Consider the following 20,758-nt stretch of genomic DNA (forward strand, 5'->3'; position numbering starts at 1 on the left):
AAGTTCCCATTGTAATTCTTTATCATCCCTTTACTACTGATTATATACTTTTTGGATAAATTAGAAGCATGGAATTACTTAATACTAATGATAGTCAGGAGTTTTTGAGGAATTATATTCCAGGCACCATTCTAAACCCTTTACATGAGTTCGTTAACAACCCTATGTATGTGGGTACTCTTTTTATCACATATTTATGACATTGGAATGCAGACATATTAAGTTCTTTGCTCAAGTCTACACAGCTAGTACCTGGCAGCACTAAATTAGGTCTCTGTTATGGCTGCTCTTCTGTTTTAACTGAATTTTCCAGATACTTTAATGAGTACACAGAGGCTTATCACATGGCCCCGGCTCTCTGGGAGATCATAGTCAAGATAAGGAGCTTAATCCACATATCACCAGAAATCCAAGCAATGCCTGCTTAAGCATGCTGGCCATGTGTATTGCTGCGATCTTAGCACAGGATGGAGTCCTGCCTAGTGTGTAAGGGGGTCTTCATGTAGTTGCTGACATGAGAGTTAATTCTTGAAAAAAGGATGCCCTGTGTCAGAGGACTGATGAAAGGCAAGCCAAGGGAAGAGAAACTGTGACCAAAGCCTGGGATTCAGGAAAAGTAGGGAGTGTTCAGAAAATATATTTGATTAGAATAAAACATGGGAGTAAGTAGAGTGGGTAGGACTCAGAAGAACTTAAATGCCAGGTTGACCCTGTAGGTAATTCCTTCTACTGCAAAGACCTGCCTCCTTGTGGAGGGAAGAGCTTGTCTGTTGAGGACTGAAGAGCACTTGTACTCTCAGAGAGGATTACTTAATTCTTAAAACAAGTTCATTTGCTTATTTGCTTTTTAACCAAGAAAGGCAACGTTTTTAAAGCCCCTATCATGATGTTCTAAGAACTTCCACTGAGGTCTCAATAAGAAAATCAGTAAATGCCCTGCACAGATATAGCTGAGCAGATTTCTTCCACTTAAGTCTTGAGAGAAGGGGTGGCAACCCCATCTCACACTTGACCATCACCCTCCTGCTCTTTCTCCTTCATTATGGTAGGAACTTAGTACTTACTTAGTGGTTGATTTCTAGAGCCTTATGTACAAAAGTTACCTTGTTTTAAGGAAAAGAGGAATTTGGTGGTGTTATTTCCTTTTGGGGTTAGGAGAAGCGAGTGTATCTGGTGTGGAACGGAGGGACTAGAGAGTTTTGGTTTTGGTTCATCTTCCATCCTTACATCTGACCAGTCTATTCTGCAGTGGTTTCTCACCCAAGACCTGATCACTTCCAAAAGGGGCATTTGTCTGGGAATTTCTGGAGGGAAACCATCCAAGCTGGGAAAATTGTTTAATATTCTCTCAGGGATATGCAAGTAGGATAAAATCGTGCCTCTCAAAGTCACCAGTACAAAGTTTGCATTTTCCCTTGCTCCATGAAATATCTGTTTTGTTGGTAGAAAATGTTTGCAAAACTCAGAAAGAAAATAGCCTCATTCCCATTCAACTTCCTCTTATTATAATGATAATACCACCCTCCCTATGTCTGCCTACTCCAACTTACAAAGTATTAAACATGATTTTTCACGCTAAGCTTTTGAGATAGAATTTTCTCCATTTAAAGGATGTCGACACTACCATTTGTCATAAATGCTACAAATGTTTCCTTGAACTTGAACACCACCCGTGATTTCTGCTTACTTGCCTACCTGTGAATGCCATTCTCTATAATAATCTCTGCACTGGTTAAATGGCAGCCCTTGAGGACGTGTGTTAGAAGACAACAAGAAATAACCCATTCAAGAATTTTCCTTTGCACTTCCCTTCCAAAGGCTAAGTGAGTGTTTTGGGAGGACTTGTCTAATACCATTATCACCAGTGTTTCTTTATGAAATTCTTGACTGATTTTTGTCTCATGCTTATGAATTGCAAACTTGTGAAACTTAAGCAGTTTCTTCGTCACCAGTAGCTTCTAATGAAGTCACAACCTTCAGGGTAAACAAATAGCTCATTTTAAATGAAAGAAAAGTTATCACTTCATTGCTATTTTCTGTGGAGGCCTCAAACTGACGTTATTTTGTACACAGATGTATATATATTTGCATAGGAAAAAAACCCCACACCGGCTGACCCACTCTTTATTTTATTTTATTTTTTTAAAGATTTTATTTATTTATTCATGAGAGACAGAGAGAGAGAGAGAGAGAGAGGCAGAGGGAGAAGCAGGCTCCTTGCTGAGCAGGGAGCCCGATGCGGGACTCGATCCCAGGACCCTGGGATCATGACCTGAGCCGAAGGCAGACGCTTAACCATCTGAGCCACCCAGGCGCCCCCGGCTGACCCACTCTTACACAAGGGTAGGGTGGTTCTCAAATTTAAATAATAGCTATATTGCCTTTCAGAGAAAAGAGGAGTCATAATTGAAAAGCTGAGGAAACTTTAGCTAGACTAATAAGGCATGCTGTTTCCCATAAATTGAAATGATAGGTAGCTAGATATGCATGAAGACAAAACAGCATAAAATGAACCCATCTGTTTGTGACCATGTACATTTGGATGCATAGAGATTAGAACCTAAGTGCTGTTTCAGGTAAGCCCTCCATCCAGTATTATCTTTAGACCATGGACAGGTGAAATGAATAATGGGGCCCTATGGAAGACAGTGCTCTAATAAAAACTCACAATAGACAGAGCTACTAATTGGCAGGTAGACGGGGGTCCTACTGTTTGCTTAGCCCGGACAAGCTGTCAGCGTCTCCTTCCAATGGGATGTTCTTGGAAACAGGAAACGAAACATCACCTGGCCCTTTGTGTTCCTTTGTTCTTCTATAAATGGTTGTGAGCACTGGTGTCTTGTCCAGAGGCACGTTGCCATGCAAACAATAGTCCTAACCAATAGGCACTTCTGAAAAGCGAAAGTGCACGAGCTATTGTGAAGAACTTCCCGGTCACTAAACTGCCACCTCCTCATGTGTTTGTGATCAAGAGCAATGCAACTGACCAAAGGGAGGAACACTGATTCTCAATAACCATTATAACGCTATTTCTGTGCTAGGGACTTCTGGAGGACTTGGTTATTCTTGGAAGAGTCTGTTCCTTTTAGTGGATCTCATCTCAATATCATAAAGTCATAGCTGCTTAAATAAGGAAGGGTTTTAGAGAATATGTAGTTTGGGTTCACACCTAGTGTGGCATATACCTGTGGGACACCCCAGAGGATCACCCTACTTCACCACAATGCCACAGAGCTAAACAACTCACATATACCCAAGGCAGAGTTCCCATCTTGTGTAATGGCTTTAGCTGTTAAAAGATTGTTTTTATGCCGAGCAATAGTGAATCTACTTAGAATTAATGTCCATTAGTATCTGTTCTGCTGCCCAGAGCTATGCTGAGTAAGTCTGATCCAGAATTGCACATGATATTTAGAATCATAGAGCTAGAAAGGACCTCAAGAGATCTCTTTGTCTAACCTTTTTAAGTTCTGGAAAATGATCAGAGATGCAATTCAAAACAGATTTTATGCATTTATGCATTCATTCCTCACACATTCACTGAGCATATACTATCTATCCAGCGTTCGTTTAAGGGCTGGGTTATAAAAGTGAACAAGACAAAATACTTGGGAGCTTAAATTCTTGTGCAAAAATATTTGACTGTTCTCTTTGGAACAGTTATAAGAATGGAAATATTTTCTCCTTTATTTTATCTGTATTTTTAATTAATATTTTTATGCATCCAATGACTGATTTCTTTCACAGACATTTCCCCTTTTCAGTAGTCAACAAATAGGTTTGTTTTTATTTGTTTAACTATAGCTTTCTTACTAAAAAAAATTAAAAGGCAGTGGTAATGAGTTCAGTTCTATTCTTCTTTTCCCTAAGCTATCTTCAATTCATATAACCTGTTTCTAGAACAACCTTTTTTTTAACTTTAATCACATTGATTGTCAGTTTCTCTACAAGGATTGTAACTAAACATAGTATTTAGGATTTAGTAGGATAATTTCTTCTATTATGCATGTTTTCTATCTGTGAACACATACTAGACTCACAGTGGCTTGATCACCTCTCACTATAGTGTCATTTCTAGAACACACTTATTTTATGATTGACAGTGACCCCAGTTGTTTTCAGTTTGAGCTTATCATTAGTTACTCTTTTCCTTTCTCTCGCTGTGGGGCTTTTTTTTTTTTTTTCTTTCTAATTAAACATTCTGCTTTAAGTTGGTCCTACCTTAAAAGCGACTTCCAGATCTATATTCCCAACTTTGATTACTTCCTGGAAATTTGGATCCATCCATCCAAAGGTCTCCTTGACAGTACATCACAACATGGAAGTCCAAAAAGCATCTAAACCTTGAAGTGGACCAAACAGAAACAAGCAGAAGGCTTTGCTTCTCCTGTTCTTCCCATTTCCCAATCTCAACTGCTTAACCGTAAAAATCTATGTTCATGATTTCTTTCTTTTGTTCAAGCAACCTGTATACATTCTATCACCAAATCCTATTGACTTCACCTCTAAAATTACCCTTTCCATCTCTTTCTTTCTAGACTACTGTAACGTTTATCCAGACCACTTTTCTTACATGGTCTCACAATTGTTACTCTTTCTCCTAGTTCATCTCCTTGTATCCATGTTGAGACCTGACAATCCATTCACTATAAAGAAATGAAAATTATGTTTTAAGGTTTAAATCAAATCCTATCTCTCTCATTTCAGCTGGAAACAAGGTCCTTCATGGTCTGCCCAGCCATATTTTTGATTCCATTTCCTTCTACTAATCTACTTCCCCACTAACCTAAGGCCACTGACCGTCTTTCTGTCCTTCCCACACAGCACCTTCCTTTCACACTAGATCTGCCCTCTGTTGGAAATGGCTCTCACCTGGGTCTTTGCATAGTTTAAATGTCACCTCTTAAAAGAGGACTTTCTTAGATTTTCAATACAAAGTAGCTATGCAGTCACCCTCTATCACATCACTCTGTTTTAATTGTCTTCATGACAAGTATTTATAACTCAGATTTCTTTTACAACTCATATTTTTCAACCCATTTGTCTGAATATCGTTTATCTCCTCAAGTTAGAATGTAAGTTCTGCTTAAGCTACAGCCTTCCCTTTCCTGTTCACCACTAGATCCTTTGAACAGAGGCCACCGTCAGACCAGGCACATAAGAGGTGTCAATAAATATTTGACTGAGGAAATTTATTTTATTTTGATCTTATAGTCCTGTCTTGCCACTATTTGGAGGTCCATTGGAACTTTATTTACATCTACCTCTCTGAGTACCAATTTCACTTTCAGCTGTGGACCTAATAAAGAATTCCCAATTCCTTTGTCTTGGCCATTAAGGAGCTACTGAACTGAGTGGGGGAAAGAAGGTGCATCCCTTGGGGAAACCATTCACTATCGTTACTTCAGAGCATTAAAGAAAACTCCTAGCAATCAAAAAAGACTAGCTCTCACAAATGACAGGCTGTCCAGACCCAAATTTCTGATACCTAAGAGATTAAGTTTTCTCATGTCATATTTTTGGGAGTTTGTTTAGAGAGTTTATTTTGTTTAGTTTTTAATAATTACCTCAGCTCACAATATTCATGTATTAGAAATTACTAATCTCATAAAGTCACCTGCATGGCACAGTCCTGAGTTTCCAAGTGGTATGTTGACCATAAATGAAAACCGCAGGATCCATTCCTCACCCTGGCTCTGTAGAGCTGTCCCCTTGCTTATGCTTGGAAGCATGGATTATAATGGCTTCCTTGGACTTCAGTTATTGTATATGCTAGCTTTCCCACCTGGGTTTTGGCATTTCTTAGTTTTTCTTCTGATCTCATTCTTCCTTCTAACTCATGCTTCTTCCCCTTCCATATGAAATCAGTTCATACCACAGGCCTCTTATCTCCCGCTTTTTCTTTCCATCTTGGGCGTGGCTTTTCCTTGACATCTCCATCTCAGAGCTAGAAGGCTGTAATGGCCCCTCCTTGTCTACTCTGTGGGTGTTTCGTCTTCATATTGTACATAGTAGCAATGACTGTCTTCTGCCTTGTTCTCAATGGCAGTGGTATGAAGGCTCCTCCTCCCCTGGGACGCCGGTAGCACCCACTGCTATTTACTCTGCTAGTGCTAATAATGACCTTCAGTGGTCAGGAAATTCTGAGAAGGACAGAGTCCTTCAACTCACTTTGGCTTCTTCCTATCAATACAATAATCAGTTTATCCTAAGTCACCCAAAGAGAAAACCAAACAAATGATTTCTTATCTCCTAGACTTCTCTCCTAGTTAAATGGTTAGTGGCCCCAGCATACTCGAAAACAACTATGATTATTTTAAGAACCAAGCAGGTCCATGTTAAGAAAGGTGAAGTCCATTCCCAATCACGCTCTTGTTTTCCCTTTTGAAATAAGAAACTCATTTTCAAGAAAAGCAGTTCAGATCTGCCCAATATTCTCTGGGTCAGCTTGATGGTTATGTAACCTTCAGCCTATTAAAAAAAAAAAAAAAAGTGTGAAATAACCAAGTTCTTAAAAGTCAAGACAGTATTGTTAACTGTCATCATCATGTTGAACATTAGATCCCTGGAATTCATTCCTCTTGCGTAACTGCAACTTTGAACCCTTTGACCAACGTGTCTTCATTTCTCCCTCCTGCCCCCACCCTGCCACCCCTGTTTGATCAAGACCAGCTTGATTGTGGCGATCTTTTCACAATGTATACATATATCAAAATATCAAGTTGTACACTGTAAATACGTACAATTTTTACATGTCAAAAATAACTCAATAAAATTGTTTTTAAAAAGTTAAGACATACACTGATAATTTGTGAACTCATAAAAACTTAATGTCAGACTATCTGCTTTCCTTTTTTTGTGAAGATAGACTTAGGTATACCACAAATTAAAAAAAAAAATGTTAAGAAAGTATAAGACAGAGAGAAAGAGAAAGAGCCAGAGAGGGTGAGAGAGACAAAGAAGTAAATATGTAGAGAATGGACTGAATAGGTTGACTAGTAATGGGCAGAGGGACTCCTGCATCCAGTTCATGGATGCCAGCGTAAAGCATGCTTCAAAAAAATGGATGGATTGGAAGAGTGTGGTAAATCATTCTTTATTTCTTTTGTTAATTTATTCATTTAACATTAAATAGTGCCAACTAGGTGCCCATTTTTCTGCTAGGTACTAGGAATGCAAAAATGAATAGTATGGCCTTTGACCTAAAAAAACTCACAGTTTAGTGGAAAAATCAGACCTCTATTTATTAAATATCAGGTAAGAAACATTATAATAAAGATGTATGGGTGGTGTTAAGGAGTCATTCAACAAACCAGACATACATGACCAGTGAACTCCCAAGATTATAGTTTTGAATTGGTGGATTTAGAGTCCATTAAGAAGTCATCACTCCAGCATTATAAGAGGAGAAGCCTACAGAGTTCCTACAGTTGAACTCAGAGAATCCTGAGTTATGGAGTCAGAGAAGAAATTATTAATTTAGCCAAGAAGGATCACAGGGAATGAAGCAAATGAAGCCGCCTTGGGGAAGAAGGAGGGTCAGGTACTTGATAATATCAAGAAAGGGAAAGAAGCAAGCACTCAAAATTGCCCCAGCCTCCTCCACTAGTAACCTTCCCTTTAAAGAGTTTCAGGTGCTATAACCAGAAAGGGCCGGACCTTTTCTTACCATTGGATGAAAGATGGCACAGTATTGCCCAGTTCATCTTAGACACTCAGCACTCATCTCTAAAAGCTCTGAAAGTGGCACTGGGGAGGGAAAACGATCCTAACATTCATTCTGAGCAAATAGGAAATGGCTTCTTTTAAAGTTTGATCTGAAAGACACACACCTCCCCGCCCATAGGGTACCCCCCCCGCCGCACTACTCAATTTATCTGTGTCAGAAACTCCACGGACCGGATTGATTGTGCTGTAAATTGAGCCTCCGCTTCCATTCGGAGTACTTGAAACGTGACACTCCATCCACTAAGCCCTACTTCTTGGGTTGTTTTTTGTTGTTGTTGTTGTTTGATTCTAATATGTTGAAATATTTCTGCAGCTCTGGTGCTGTCTCTGCCTGGGCCAGGAAATGCAGTTTTGATCAAATCTCATAATAATATGGGGAGATGTTGAAGATGAATGCCTATTGATAATTCAAACTGCCAGAAAGTGAGATACAGAGGAGAATTTAATAACCTGAAAAATGGTTGCAAAGGAGTGTGGTTTGGTTTTCAGCTGTCTCTTCCCTGTACTTGTTTCTAACCCAGGGTGAGTTTTGACGAGGGCCACTCCTGGGACAAGTATGGCTTCACTTCGGTTCCTCTCTTTGTTGACGGGGCTCTGGTGGAGGCAGGAGTGGAGACCCAAATCATGACGTGAGTACTTATTTTGCTGTGGCCAATAAGAGCCCGAGACCTGGGTTCTGTCTCCACTGAGGCCACGGGTTTTTCCCGGGGAACCCCAAAGCATTCCAATCTGGTCCCTAGTTTCCTCATCTGTAAAGTGGAAATATGTGTTCTTGTACCCACCAATTCAGAAGGCCACTGACAGCATCTGAGAAGCTAGGCTCTTAAGTGACCAGTTGCTTCTAACAGCATTTAAGATATTCTAACAAATTTCCATTTATTCAAAATCCAAGCAAACAGAAAGCTTCCGTCTTTAGACACGTCTTCTTTCTTTCCAAAATGGTCCAGTAGGGGGCGAGGGACAGGGACAGTCACAGGAAATAAAACAGCCAACATACTGAAATAAGAGAATATTTTAAGGGAAAATCCTGGAGTCTGTGCCACACACACACACACACACACACACCACACACAGAGTTGTCATTCTACTTCAGATTAATTTTCTGTGAACATTTTCTATGTTCCTTTACACCGAGAATAGATGATCTTAAAGTTGTAAAAATCCCCAAAGTACTTTCTGAATATTAAAGAAAATTTTAATAAGTTGGTACTAGTTTTTAAAAGTCTGCCTAATTCTAATTTCTGAAAAGCTGATCGCCTATGTGTTTTTGTGTGCACATGGATATGTAGGGGAATATGGGAGGATAGTCATGGTAACCCTCCACCAGCCAATACCACCCTCGCCTCCCGCACTTTGAAGTGACTAGAACATTGTACACCTTCATCTTCGCTGAATGGAATGAAGGGAGTTGCTCCACAATATTAAGGGAATCTACCATGTTGTGGGGTTGGCACAGATGGGGCTCACAGAATGCTTCTCTGCTGGTTTGGGGGAAGAGTGTGGTCTTCTTCCCCTAGGGAACACTGCGGTTCTTTGAAACTTTGCGTTCATGAATGTCTTTATAGTTTGAATCCGTCTTTTCCAGGATGAGACTTATGGGCTCTGAGGAAGAGGCAAATACAGGGCGAATGGCTAGTTCTGTGCTTTACTTTTTCCCGAGAGTATCAGTTAAAATAATCTGTTACAACCGCAGCTGTGCAGTTTTGTCCAAATGTCATAATCTGGCGCCCAACTGGACTACTTTGCCATGGCCCACCTCTCTACATCCATTCTCACATCCAAAGTGTTGACTGGCAAGGCCTCTGGGCTTTCCGAGTGACAGAAAATACTCAGCTGTGATGAAAACTGGTACACACATTGGGGAAGACAAAACAAATGGACAAAAATCTCATCTCAGATTTAGGGCACCTCAGATTGAGGATTCTGTACAATCCGGTAGCCGTGGCTTACCTGTCTGGTAATTCTTTTCTTCATTTCTAAGATCAAATCACTCCTTCTGCTTCTTTTTAAAATGTTGAAATCCTAAAAATCTTCACCTTTTTAGCAAATTAGCAGAAACACTGCAAGGGTCTCATGTCTACAGGACTTGTCTAGAGAAAAAGTCTAGGATTCCCAGTGTCCTCATTATTAAAAAAAAAAAAAAAAGAGATTTATAATAGAAAACCTGAGTGGTTCCACAAGAATGCCTTTAGAACATTTAGGACAAGTGTAACAAAGAGTGATTTTAAATTCTCTTCTTTAATTCTCTCTGAATTTTCTAAATTGTCAGGGAAATATTTTCTCTTAAATCTAAGGGTGGGGGCGCCTGGGTGGCTCAGTTGTTTGGGCGACTGCCTTTGGCTCTGGTCATGATCCTGGAGTTCCGGGATCGAGTCCTGCATTGGGCTGTCTGCTTGGCGGGGAGTCTGCTTCTCCCTCTGACCCTCCCGTCTCATGCTCTCTCTCTCTCTCTCTCTCACTCTCTCTCATTCTCTCTCTCTCTCTCAAATAAATAAAATCTAAAAAACAAAAACCAAACAACTCCAAGGGTGGTGAACTTGTCTTTTAAAGACTGAACACTCATTTTTGAGCATTTGATATGTTTTAGGTGCAGGGTTGGGCCCCAGAGCTCTCTGGTTGAAAATGGAAAGATAAGATATCAAACCCGAGGAAGAACTGCTCTGATCCTCCCAAGGGGTTGCATTAGTAACTGATGTCTGTAGATGTGAACCTGTGTTATGGCAAGACTTCTCTGGGCAGTTCTGTTGTAAAATGTGAGCAAGCATTTCCCGTAGAATTTGTTGCTCAGGATGTAAGGCTATAATTTGAGTTTTGTCCAGTAATTTCTTCCCATTTTCCTAAAGTAACCCCTCCACAGAATTGTCTCACCAACCACATTTCTAATTAAAGTTCCTAAACAAATAGACTCTTATTGTTAAGCTGAAAAATTGCTTTATTAAGAGTTAACAATGTTGTGTGCAAGTGTTGTAAAAGCATAAACAGTATTTAAGATACAGCATATTATCATTAATGCTTTGAGTCTAAAGCTTCATCATTTGGTGGATACACAGCAATAGTGTGTGTGTAGCCTAAGTTCTAGATGTTTAAAGCAAGTATTATAATATAAATATTATTTCTAAAATACAAATGATTTGGTAAATATATAGATATACATATATCACAAATATGTATATGCAAGTGTATGTGTGGACGGTTGCATACACACATATACATGTATGTATATACAGAGAGGGATAGGTCACAGAGATACACTGAGAGAGAAATCCCAAGGATTTAGGGTCCTGGCAAGACCTTTGTAAGGTTATACTATAAAAAAATAATAATAATAAAAGTTAAAAAAATTGTTGGGACCTATGTGGTGGAGACTGTTCTAGATGGGCAAATCAGAAATTCCTGTCTTCATAAAGTTTGCGTGCTTGTGCATTAAATAAATGTGACATACAAATGACTCTGTCATTTTACCCAGAATACTCTGCCAGGAGATTAAGATGTTTTCTTACAGATTCTGGGAAGCATGTGAAATACTGGGTATACGACCATCTTTGTTCATGAGGATCTCTGACGTGCGCTAACTTTTGCAGATTATGTCCTATCCTTCACTTAGTCACTAGCTATAAAAAGAAAACCTTCCACTTTTCTAGGACTTCCTCTGATACGGCCATCAAGGAGTTAAAGTATTGAATTCTAAATTCCATAAGGCAAAGGTACACACGTTCAAGAAGGTTGTATAGTTTGCCTGAATTTATTAAACCAGATGTGGCTCCTCATCACAGTCAAACCTGACATGGTCCTCGAATCTTGGGCAGTGAAGATATATATGGTTCTAAAATCAGGTGCTCCTTGCTTTTGTATGAAGGACACATACTGGTCCCTCTTCTTTTTAGCTTTCTCCTCATCCCATAATGTGATTTATTCTGCATTTTCTTGTATGGGCCCTCTTTAAGCTCATTGCATGCTTCTCTTGGGCATTATTTTGAACAATGTCCCGTGTACACCAAACTCTACATGACTGAGCATTCCCTAGCAAGTCTAAGGCTACAGTTTAAATTCTGTGTTCATCTAATCCTAAATGGTAATAACTTTTTTCTCAGCTTCAGATGGAGTTTAGCTGGTCACTTGGATACGAGGGAGCTTGACCTCAGGGCCAAACCATTTATTGAAAAGACGAGATAGCACTCCTGTTTTCCTTTCCTCCCCACTAAGACTCCGCAAGAGTGGCAAAGCTTCTGCCCCCTTCTACCTTCTTTAGCAAGATACTTTAAATGCTAGTAAGTAGAAAAGGAACAAGGTAGAGCACAGTTTTCTTACATGGGATTTGGGACAGACAGGTATTTGTTCTTTCATGAAATTAAGATGAGTTTGGAAGCAGTTGTCCAACCAAGTATAAGCAATTCAGGCTGCCTGTTTTTAACTTTTTATTAAATTCAGAGTTTCTCTAGTATGAAAACGATCCAGATGTTGGCAGGGCTGTTTAGACAGCCACAAGTGTGAGCCCTGGAAAGATGGCCAAGAGGAAATTTCTGTCTCTGCCTTAGGTTTGAAAACAACTTTAAAATCAGGTGACCCAAAAGGCCAGCCAGAGCTTTTCCCTCATGGAATGACAATGACATGGATTGAAGTAGGAGTTCAAAAATCTTGATATATCCCCTAAGCACTGTGAGGGCAAGGGGCCCATTTGGGGATAAGCGGGCTTACTCTTGCCGTTTAACCAAAAACTCACTCATCATGTAGGCTATTTGATGCTGTATTTTTCTCCTCACGGTTAACCCTGATTCTAGCTCAGCTGTGGTCAGAGAGGAAGAAAGGCTAGCTCATTCTCACTAAGGTTTTATTGGCTTCTCTTGTTACCTTCATTTGGTGGATTTAAATATTTATCAGTTTAGGATAGTTAATTTTATACGTCAGCTTGTCGGGGCCACAGGGTACCTAGATATTTGATTAAACATTATTCTGCTTGTTTCTGTGAGGTTGTTTTTATTTATTTATTTTTTATTAACATATAATGTATTATTTGTTTCAGGGGTACAGGTCTGTGATTCATCAGTTTTACACAATTCACAGCGCTCGCCGTAGTACTTACCCTCCCCAGTGTGTTTTTGGATAAGACTAACATTTAAATCGGGGTGCCTGGATGGCTCAGTCATTAAGCGTCTGCCTTTGGCTCAGGTTTTAATCCCAGGGTCCTGGGATCGAGCCCCACTTCGGGCTCCCTGCTCTGTGGGAAGCCTGCTTCTCCCTTTCACACTCCCCCTGTTTTTGTTCCCTCTCTCGCTATGTCTCTCTCTGTCAAATGAATAAATAAAATCTTAAAAAAAAATAGATTAACATTTAAATTGGGAGACCTCATAAAGCAGATTGCCCTCCCTAATGGAGGTGGGGCTTATCCCATCAGTTAGAAATATGAATAGAACAGAAAGGCTGACCTTCCCATGAGCAAGAGAGAATTCCCCCTGCCTGCCTGCCTTTGAACAGGGGCATGCCTTTTCCTGGCATTTAACTCCAACTAAAGAAATCCACTCTTCTTGGGTTTCAAGCCTACAACTACTCTATCAGCTCTCCTGGGTTTCTGGCTTGCTGACTCATCTCACAGATCTTGGGACTTGTCAGCCTCCATAATTGTGTAAGCCAATTGCTTATGGTAAATTCTTTTTTTTTCATCTATCTATCTATCTATCTATCTATCTATCTATCTATCTATCTATCTAGATATATTTATGTATACACACGCACACACACACACACACATACAGTTGACATTTGAACAACACAGGTTTGAACTGCACGGGTCCACTTATATGTAGATTTTTTTTTCAATAAATACAGTACAGCACTATAAATGTATTTTCTCTTTCTTATGACCTTTTTTTTCTCTAGCTGATGTTATTGTAAGAATATGGTATATAATACATAAAACGTGCAAAATATTTGTTAATTGACTTTATGTTATCGGTAAGACTTCCAGTCAACTGTAGACTATTAAGTTTTGGGGGAGTCAAAAGTAATATACAGATTTTTATTTTTTTAGATTTTATTTATTTGAGAGAGAGAGAGCATGAGAGAGAAAGAGAGAGAGAGAGAGATCATGAGCAGGGAGGAGGAACAGAAGGAGAAGCAGGCTCCTGGCTGAGCAGGGAGCCCGATGAGGGACTCGATCCCAGGACCCTGGGATCATGACCCGAGCTGAAGGCAGACACTTAACCACCTGAACCACCCAGGCACCCTAATATACAGATTTTTAACCATGCAGAAGCTTGATGCCCCTAACCCCTGCATTATTCAAGGGTCCAATCTATATACATATCTTATTGGTTCTGTTTCTCTGGAGAGCTCTGAATAATATATACAGTTCATTATTGAAAATTGTGTAATAAGCTTCTAATATGTTTCAGACTCTCTTAGAGGGAACTAAAGAGGTAAATACAATTCTTTTTACCTATAAGGAACACTCAGGCCAATGTGTTGGGTGAGGGAGATACACCAATCATCAACGAACCCTAGTTGTATAACCGGGATATGAGTAAAAGGAAGTGAAGACTTCACACACACACAAAAGTTCAGTTGAGTTGGTCTTGAAATTTCAATAGCAGTTTACCAGTGAAAAGCCAATTAATAGGTAATAGAATGTAAGCTCAAAGAAAGCACAAATTTTTAATCATTGTATTGAGTACTGTGACCTCAGTACTCCTCCTGAAAGGGGAATTGCCACATTGTAGGAAGTCAGTAATTATTTGTTGAAAGAAATGACTGATTTGAAGACAAAGAACACAAACAAAACAAAGAGCCATGGAAGAGTGCATGGCTGGGTGTCAAGGGATTGATACCATGAGGGTTCTTAGGTTATGTTTAGGAATTTACCTTATCCAAAGTGATGTTCTTGAAATTGAAAATATGGTAATTCCACTCCTCTTCTCAAAACCCCTAGAAGGCTGTCCATTGCCTTTAGGATAAAATCTAAACTCATTGAATGGCCTACAAATATCTACACTGACCACATGACCGGGACCTCATTTCTGGCCCCCACACTCTGACCACCTTTCTCTGATCCAATGGTGCCTTCCTGCCCCGAGATTTTTGTCTGCATATCTGCCTAGAAGGTGCTTGCACTCCACACTTGAACAACCAAACTTCTAGGTATCTTTCAGGTCACAGCTCAAGGATCAGCTATTCTAGCACACCTTCTTTAGCCCATCAGGTCACACTGGGGACCCCCTTGCCATATGCTGTCTTAGCCCTAGGTAGTTTCCCTTTGCACTGCTTTCAACAATAAATATTAATGAATATGGCATTTTTTGTAACTTCCTCCTCCAGCTTCATCTGCCTTTAAGACAGACAGATATATGTGTGTATGTGTGTAAACACATACATGACTTTTAAGTTTTATGAGGGAGGGTCTTTGTATATTTTGTCCTTTGGGTGCCATATGTTTATCAGTTTTGTGCTTGCACTCAGGATTTCATGGCATGTATGTATTGAATGATTAAATGAATATGTGAATGAGTTAAGTATATTTTATGGTCCCCCAATAATCTTTTTTTAAAAGATTTTATTTATTTATTTGTTTGTTTGTTTGTTTGTTTGTTTGTTTGTTAGGGAGAGAGAATGAGTGGGAGGAGGGGCAAAGGGAGAAGCAGACTCCCTGCAGATCAGGGAGCCCAACTAGGGACTTGATCCCAGGACCCTGGGATCATGACCTGAGCCGAAGGCAGATGCTCAACCGACTGAGCCACCCCAGTGCCTGGTCCCCAATAATCTTTCCACGGTTGTGATTATAGTGACTTCCCTGGACTCTGAAGTGCTATGATCAGAATCCAGTAGTTGCAAGTTATGGGGACCTAGGGGTTGGGTGGGAGTCAGAGCCTTCTGTGTGCAGAGATGTCTATGGAGGATGACGAGGCAAGGGGTGGAATGATGCATGGGCACAACGGGGCAGCTAGAGAATGGGGACCCTCCTGGGAGTGATCCCTGGTTTCCTCCACCTTTCACAGGAGTCCCCCAGCTTCCACTTCTCCTGGAGGCCAGTGCTTGGGCAGCAGGGTACCTTCCAACACTAGCTCGACAGGGGAATTTGTGTGGGAGAGACAGTCCCCGGCTTGTAGGCATGAGATTTGCTTACTTTCATTGCCCTTTTTTCCACTGTCTTTTCAGATGTTATTATTTCAACATCTCCTTGGTAACCTTGACAGGAACCATCTAGTCTAGCCTAATTCATTGTGAAATGTGACCATTCTTAGTACTTAAGGCTGAGAACAGGGCCGGATGACTGATAAGCCAGGGGGCCTATTGCCATCTCAGGCAGTAGCTCTCTAGCTGCTGAGATGCCTGGGCTGCTGGAGCACTCGGGCCTCTTTGGTCTATTATTTGCCCCCAAATTAGCCTTTATGGAAAGCTCTTTTCTTGTGTGTCTCAGATGTGGAATCAGATGGAAAACCACTGCTTTCCTGCATCCTCAAAGCTACATTTGAAGTTCTTTCTTGATATGAAATATTTGAACCAACTGGCTGTGATTTAGCTGATCTTCTACAGGAGCTAGGGAGAACCTGGCAGCCTCTCAGAGGAAAAAAACAATGAAACCAAGAGGGAAGTCCTGCCTCCTGGAAGAAAGTGGACACTTCTTGCCAGGAGTCAGAAGTATCTTCTTACCAACCTGTGTCTGTCCAACACCCGCTTTTGTGCCGGGTATCTGAGCACTTTCTCAAATTTGATTTCATAGATTTCTCACAACAACCCTGCCAAGTACATCAGATCATTATCACTGGGCAGTTGTGGACATGGAGGCTCAAGAGAAATTCAGTGCTCCTCTCACACGTTCAGGAAGAGGCAGACTGAGAGCAAGGGATGTGAATTTCAAACATCAGGCTCAGAGCTGAAATTGGAGGAAAGGTAGTAGAGTTCGCCAAGGTTTGTTCAGTAAAGGAGCGTGGTATGTGGGGCAAGAGTGCGGGGATGCTAGTTATTCACTAAGTCTTGAGCGGTGGCCGCTGTGCTCCAGACACCAAGTCACAGCAGACCTATTCAAACGCAACCTATTTGAAAAGATATGACGAACATGTGCTAGACCTGGAGAACAATGGAGTTGGAAGGTATGGGGCAAATTGTAGTTGCCACTGGATATCAAAGAAGGGATTGAAGATACAATAGCTAGAAAAGGCTTTGTGGCTCTGCAGAGAAGAAGGAGAGAGGGAGCATTGTGAGCAGACATGGAGCAGTAGACCGTGCCTGGCCTGTGGAGGGGAGAGTGAGCGGTAGGAAGGCTAGAGATGCTTACAGCAAATTGTCTAGGGCCAATTGCCTTGCTGACTCCCTGGATAAATCCAATTCTAATTGGCATAAATCTCTGATCCATTGTTCCACCAGCAGAACTAATAGCCATAGTAAAGAGGGGGAGATAACATTTTGCCTAGAAAATTATGCCAACCCTGGAGATACAGAGGTTAAAAAAAATGAAGACCTTCTTTCCACTTAAGAGACTGTGGCCACATGCTTAGCAGGGAATGTGCCCTCAAATGTAGCCTCAGCGCCACCCAGAGACCCAACCCTGAGCATAAATGCATTGTTTAGCCTCCGGTAACTGCATCCGATAAAGTCATTGGAAATGAACCGGTGCTGCTTCCATTGATCTGTTTTTCAATTCTCTGTTGTTTGCTGGAAGAGCCCAATTTCACTTTGCCCAAAGTAAGTCATTCGAGTAATCGGTAAATCCAGTGGAATTCTGAAGTCATTGCCTCTCAGGCTGGCTGCTGGGTTCACATCCTTCACATTGTCAGCCGACTTCCATCATCCCAAAAGCACACTGCTGTTGGTGCCAAGGAACACAAAAGCAGCGTGTGTGCCCGCATAGGGGCCTTTGGATGTCATTGGGCTGGCAGTAGCCTGGAAGGAAAAGACTTATTTTGATCAGCAAACTGCTGTGTGGGATGGAGCGGTGGCCAAGAGCTTGGGTGTTGGAGCTCCATACTCCGGGGAGGGTGCTCAGGGTACCATTACCATCCCTGTGACCTTAGAAGCCTCACCTGCTCTCCCTCTGAGCTTGGCTTTCCTGGCATGGATGTGGAATTCCCACATCCGTGAAATAATCTCCACAGGGGGACATTAGAGATGTTTGCAGCCTCCGTCATCTAATAAGCAAGAAATGGGTCACTTGCAGGGAAGAACTTTGGCCCCCTAGAAAGGGGTCGACAAAGATCTTCCCTAGAGATTTTTGACTTTGCTGGCCACACAGGGTCTTCGAGTGCACCTACTTGACTCCTGATCTACGGTGAAAGGAGCCATAGGCACTCACAGTATGCAAATCAATGGTCATCAGTGTGTTCCCATAAAACTTTACCAGTGGACACTGAAATTTGAATTGCATGAGATTTTTACATGTCACAAAGTACCATTCTTCATTTGCTTTTCTTTCCCCAACCATTTAAGATGTAAAACCATTGTTAGCTTGTAGGCCTTCCAGAATGGAGAGCAGGCCAGATTTGTCCCACAGGTTGTAATTTGTGGACCCTGAATGAGAGGGCACATGGAGCTTAATGTATTGTGACTTGTTACAAATATAATTTGAATTTTTGACCCAGTTTCTACAAACTTCCCCCACTCACAACCTACATGCCCAGTCGCACTCCTTTATGAAAGATTGAATAGGCACATCATTTGGAGTGCCTTAGAAGTTTCCTCCTTTCTTGGGGCGCCTGGGTGGCTCAGTCGTTAAGCATCTGCCTTCAGCTCAGGTCATGATCCCAGGGTCCTGGGATCGAGCCCCGCATCGGGCTCCCTGCTCCACGGGAAGCCTTCTCCCTCTCCCACTCCCCCTGCTTGTGTTCTCTCTCTCACTGTCTCTCTCTCTGTCAAATAAATAAATAAAATCTTTTTTTTTTTAAAAAAAAGAAGTTTCCTCCTTTCTTATCCTAACCACACAGTCAGGGCACCTCTTTCTCGGGAAGCCCTCCTCAATTCCTTCAGCACTTACTCATTCCCTTTCACTGAATTTCTTTCTTAAGCTGCAGGGTTTGGCTCACAGGTGTATTTAGTTTGGTCTGCACTTTTTTAAATGGAGCCCAAATTTGCAAAGTTGGAAACATCTGGCAGCACTGAACCCAAATGCCCGTAGTCTAACAATTTTCTGGACTGCAAGGCAGCTGCCTACTTTGGGCTGGGCATGCTCTTCTGGGCCCCACCTCTCATCTGATGTATAAGAGTCTGCTCCCATGCTTCAGCTCCCTCATGGTCCATTTAAGCTGCCCTTCTGGCTTCTGTAAAATTTTCAGTTTGTGATTTCCACTATAGATCCTACAGCCACAATTTCATACCTATATTGTTTCTTGCAGTTCTCTTTGAGGGTTTCAAACATGCAGTAATGAAGTACAAAGAATAATCTCATAAGCACCAGTGTACCAACCACCTGGAATTAATAACTTTTAACACACTATGACTTTGGCTTCAGATTTTTTTAAATGAATATACAGGGAATCCCAGGAGAATCAGTCTTCCCATTATTGCTTCGTTTCAGATCCTTTTCCCTTACTCCCTACACAGATCAGGGTCTGCCGTGAATTTGATGCATATCCTTCTAGTGCATGTGTTGATACATTTAGTACGTATTTAATTATCCACAGAAATATATGTAGTATGGATTTATGTGTTTTTAAAGTGTATAATTTATCTAAGTGCTATCATTCTCCTACATGGGTCTGTCACTCAACATTATCTATCTTGGGGCATATCCATCTCGTCCAGACACTTTTAATGTTATATGGCACTCTGTCATGATAGGAATACACACAGTTTATTTCTCCATTCTCTTATCAGTGGACATTTAGGTTGTTTCTAGTTTTGGACTATTTTCAGCAGTACTATTCTATCTCTGCATATGCCTCCAAGTGCCTACATAGAATTCTCGTAACCATGTACCTACAAGTAGGATGGCTGGGTCATGGCAAATTGCCATTGTCTTTATTTTTGCACTGTTTTCTGAGTGTTTCATGTATTGGTCATCTCTGCAGTGGGAGTGTGAAGTCTTTTTCAGTCTGTGAGATTCACAGGGTTTGCAACTGTCTTATTGGTCATCTTTCAGAGCCCTGAACATGGAGGCTTGTGCACGATTGGTGCACAGCAGATACATGGTGAGTGAATAATACTATTGGACTGCCCTGCAAACATTTAAGGGCAAGGGCTGAATTTTATGCTTTCTAGGATTCCTTTTATCTCTTGCTTCAGGACTTGACATGAAGAAAGAGACTGAGAAATATAATGCCATGGAAAAACCAGGTGGCACTCCTTTTCCTTTCTTCCAGTTCTTTTGATTTCCATCTATTTCCTCCTGTCTTGAATGCCCACCTTCTCCCTCTTGTGTCCATCACTTAGATTCCCCTTTTTCCACCAACTCCTGACTCAATATTCACAGGTTCACAGACCAGAGTTTCTAAACCACTATTATGGACTTCAAACTTTCTAACCCATTGAAGGAACCTATTAAGTTTTGAGAAAGGAATTAAAGTTGTTTGGACATAGAATGATTCTTAAAATTCATTGCAAAAACCCAGCTTTCTTCCCTTTGCCTTGTTGGTTCCACTGCCTTTTAGTTTCTTTCTTACTCTCCCCTCCACTCTCTGCCTCTTCCAGGTCTTGTTTTCAAACCTTCTAATCCCTGCCTCTGTCCACCATCTCAAGGGTTGGAGCATCATGCTGTGGGGATGGGCTCTGCTCCCAGGATCCCTTGCTGCTGGTCCCCTGACTATTTCTATTAAGGTCTGGCTCCTGTCTCACTTTCACTCAGTGCAATCCCACTGCAGCTGCTGACCTCCTTTAGTGCTAAGCCATCTACACCCTAATGAGAAAACAATCAGGTGGCATGGACACACACCAGTAGCCAAGGATGCGGCCTGAATTTCTGGAGACCAACAACTGTGGGATGCTGATGGCTGGCCTTCCCAGAACATGCCTTTCTGCTTTGGTTTGAATTTAGTCCTCAGCACCTCCTTCCATGGAAGCAGAGAGGAAGGCTCATGGAGAAGGAGACAAGAGGAGGCATGGGGAGCCTTGG

General features: G+C 41.3%; 1 protein-coding gene across 1 annotated transcript in view; it reads left to right on the forward strand.

Moving 5' to 3' along the window:
* The window catches only part of SORCS3 (sortilin related VPS10 domain containing receptor 3), a 572,838-nt gene that overhangs the window by 491,998 nt on the left and 60,082 nt on the right, over positions 1-20,758 (forward strand). Inside the window, exon 14 of the mRNA XM_045876297.2 lies at positions 8,250-8,357. Coding sequence (XP_045732253.1) covers positions 8,250-8,357 — 108 coding nt within the window. The remainder of the gene's footprint in view (positions 1-8,249; positions 8,358-20,758) is intronic.

This window comes from Mirounga angustirostris, unplaced genomic scaffold (assembly GCF_029215605.1).
Source record: "Mirounga angustirostris isolate CCGP_5_RB_7025 unplaced genomic scaffold, mMirAng1.0.hap1 SCAF_6, whole genome shotgun sequence".
NCBI classification, from domain to species: domain Eukaryota; kingdom Metazoa; phylum Chordata; class Mammalia; order Carnivora; family Phocidae; genus Mirounga; species Mirounga angustirostris.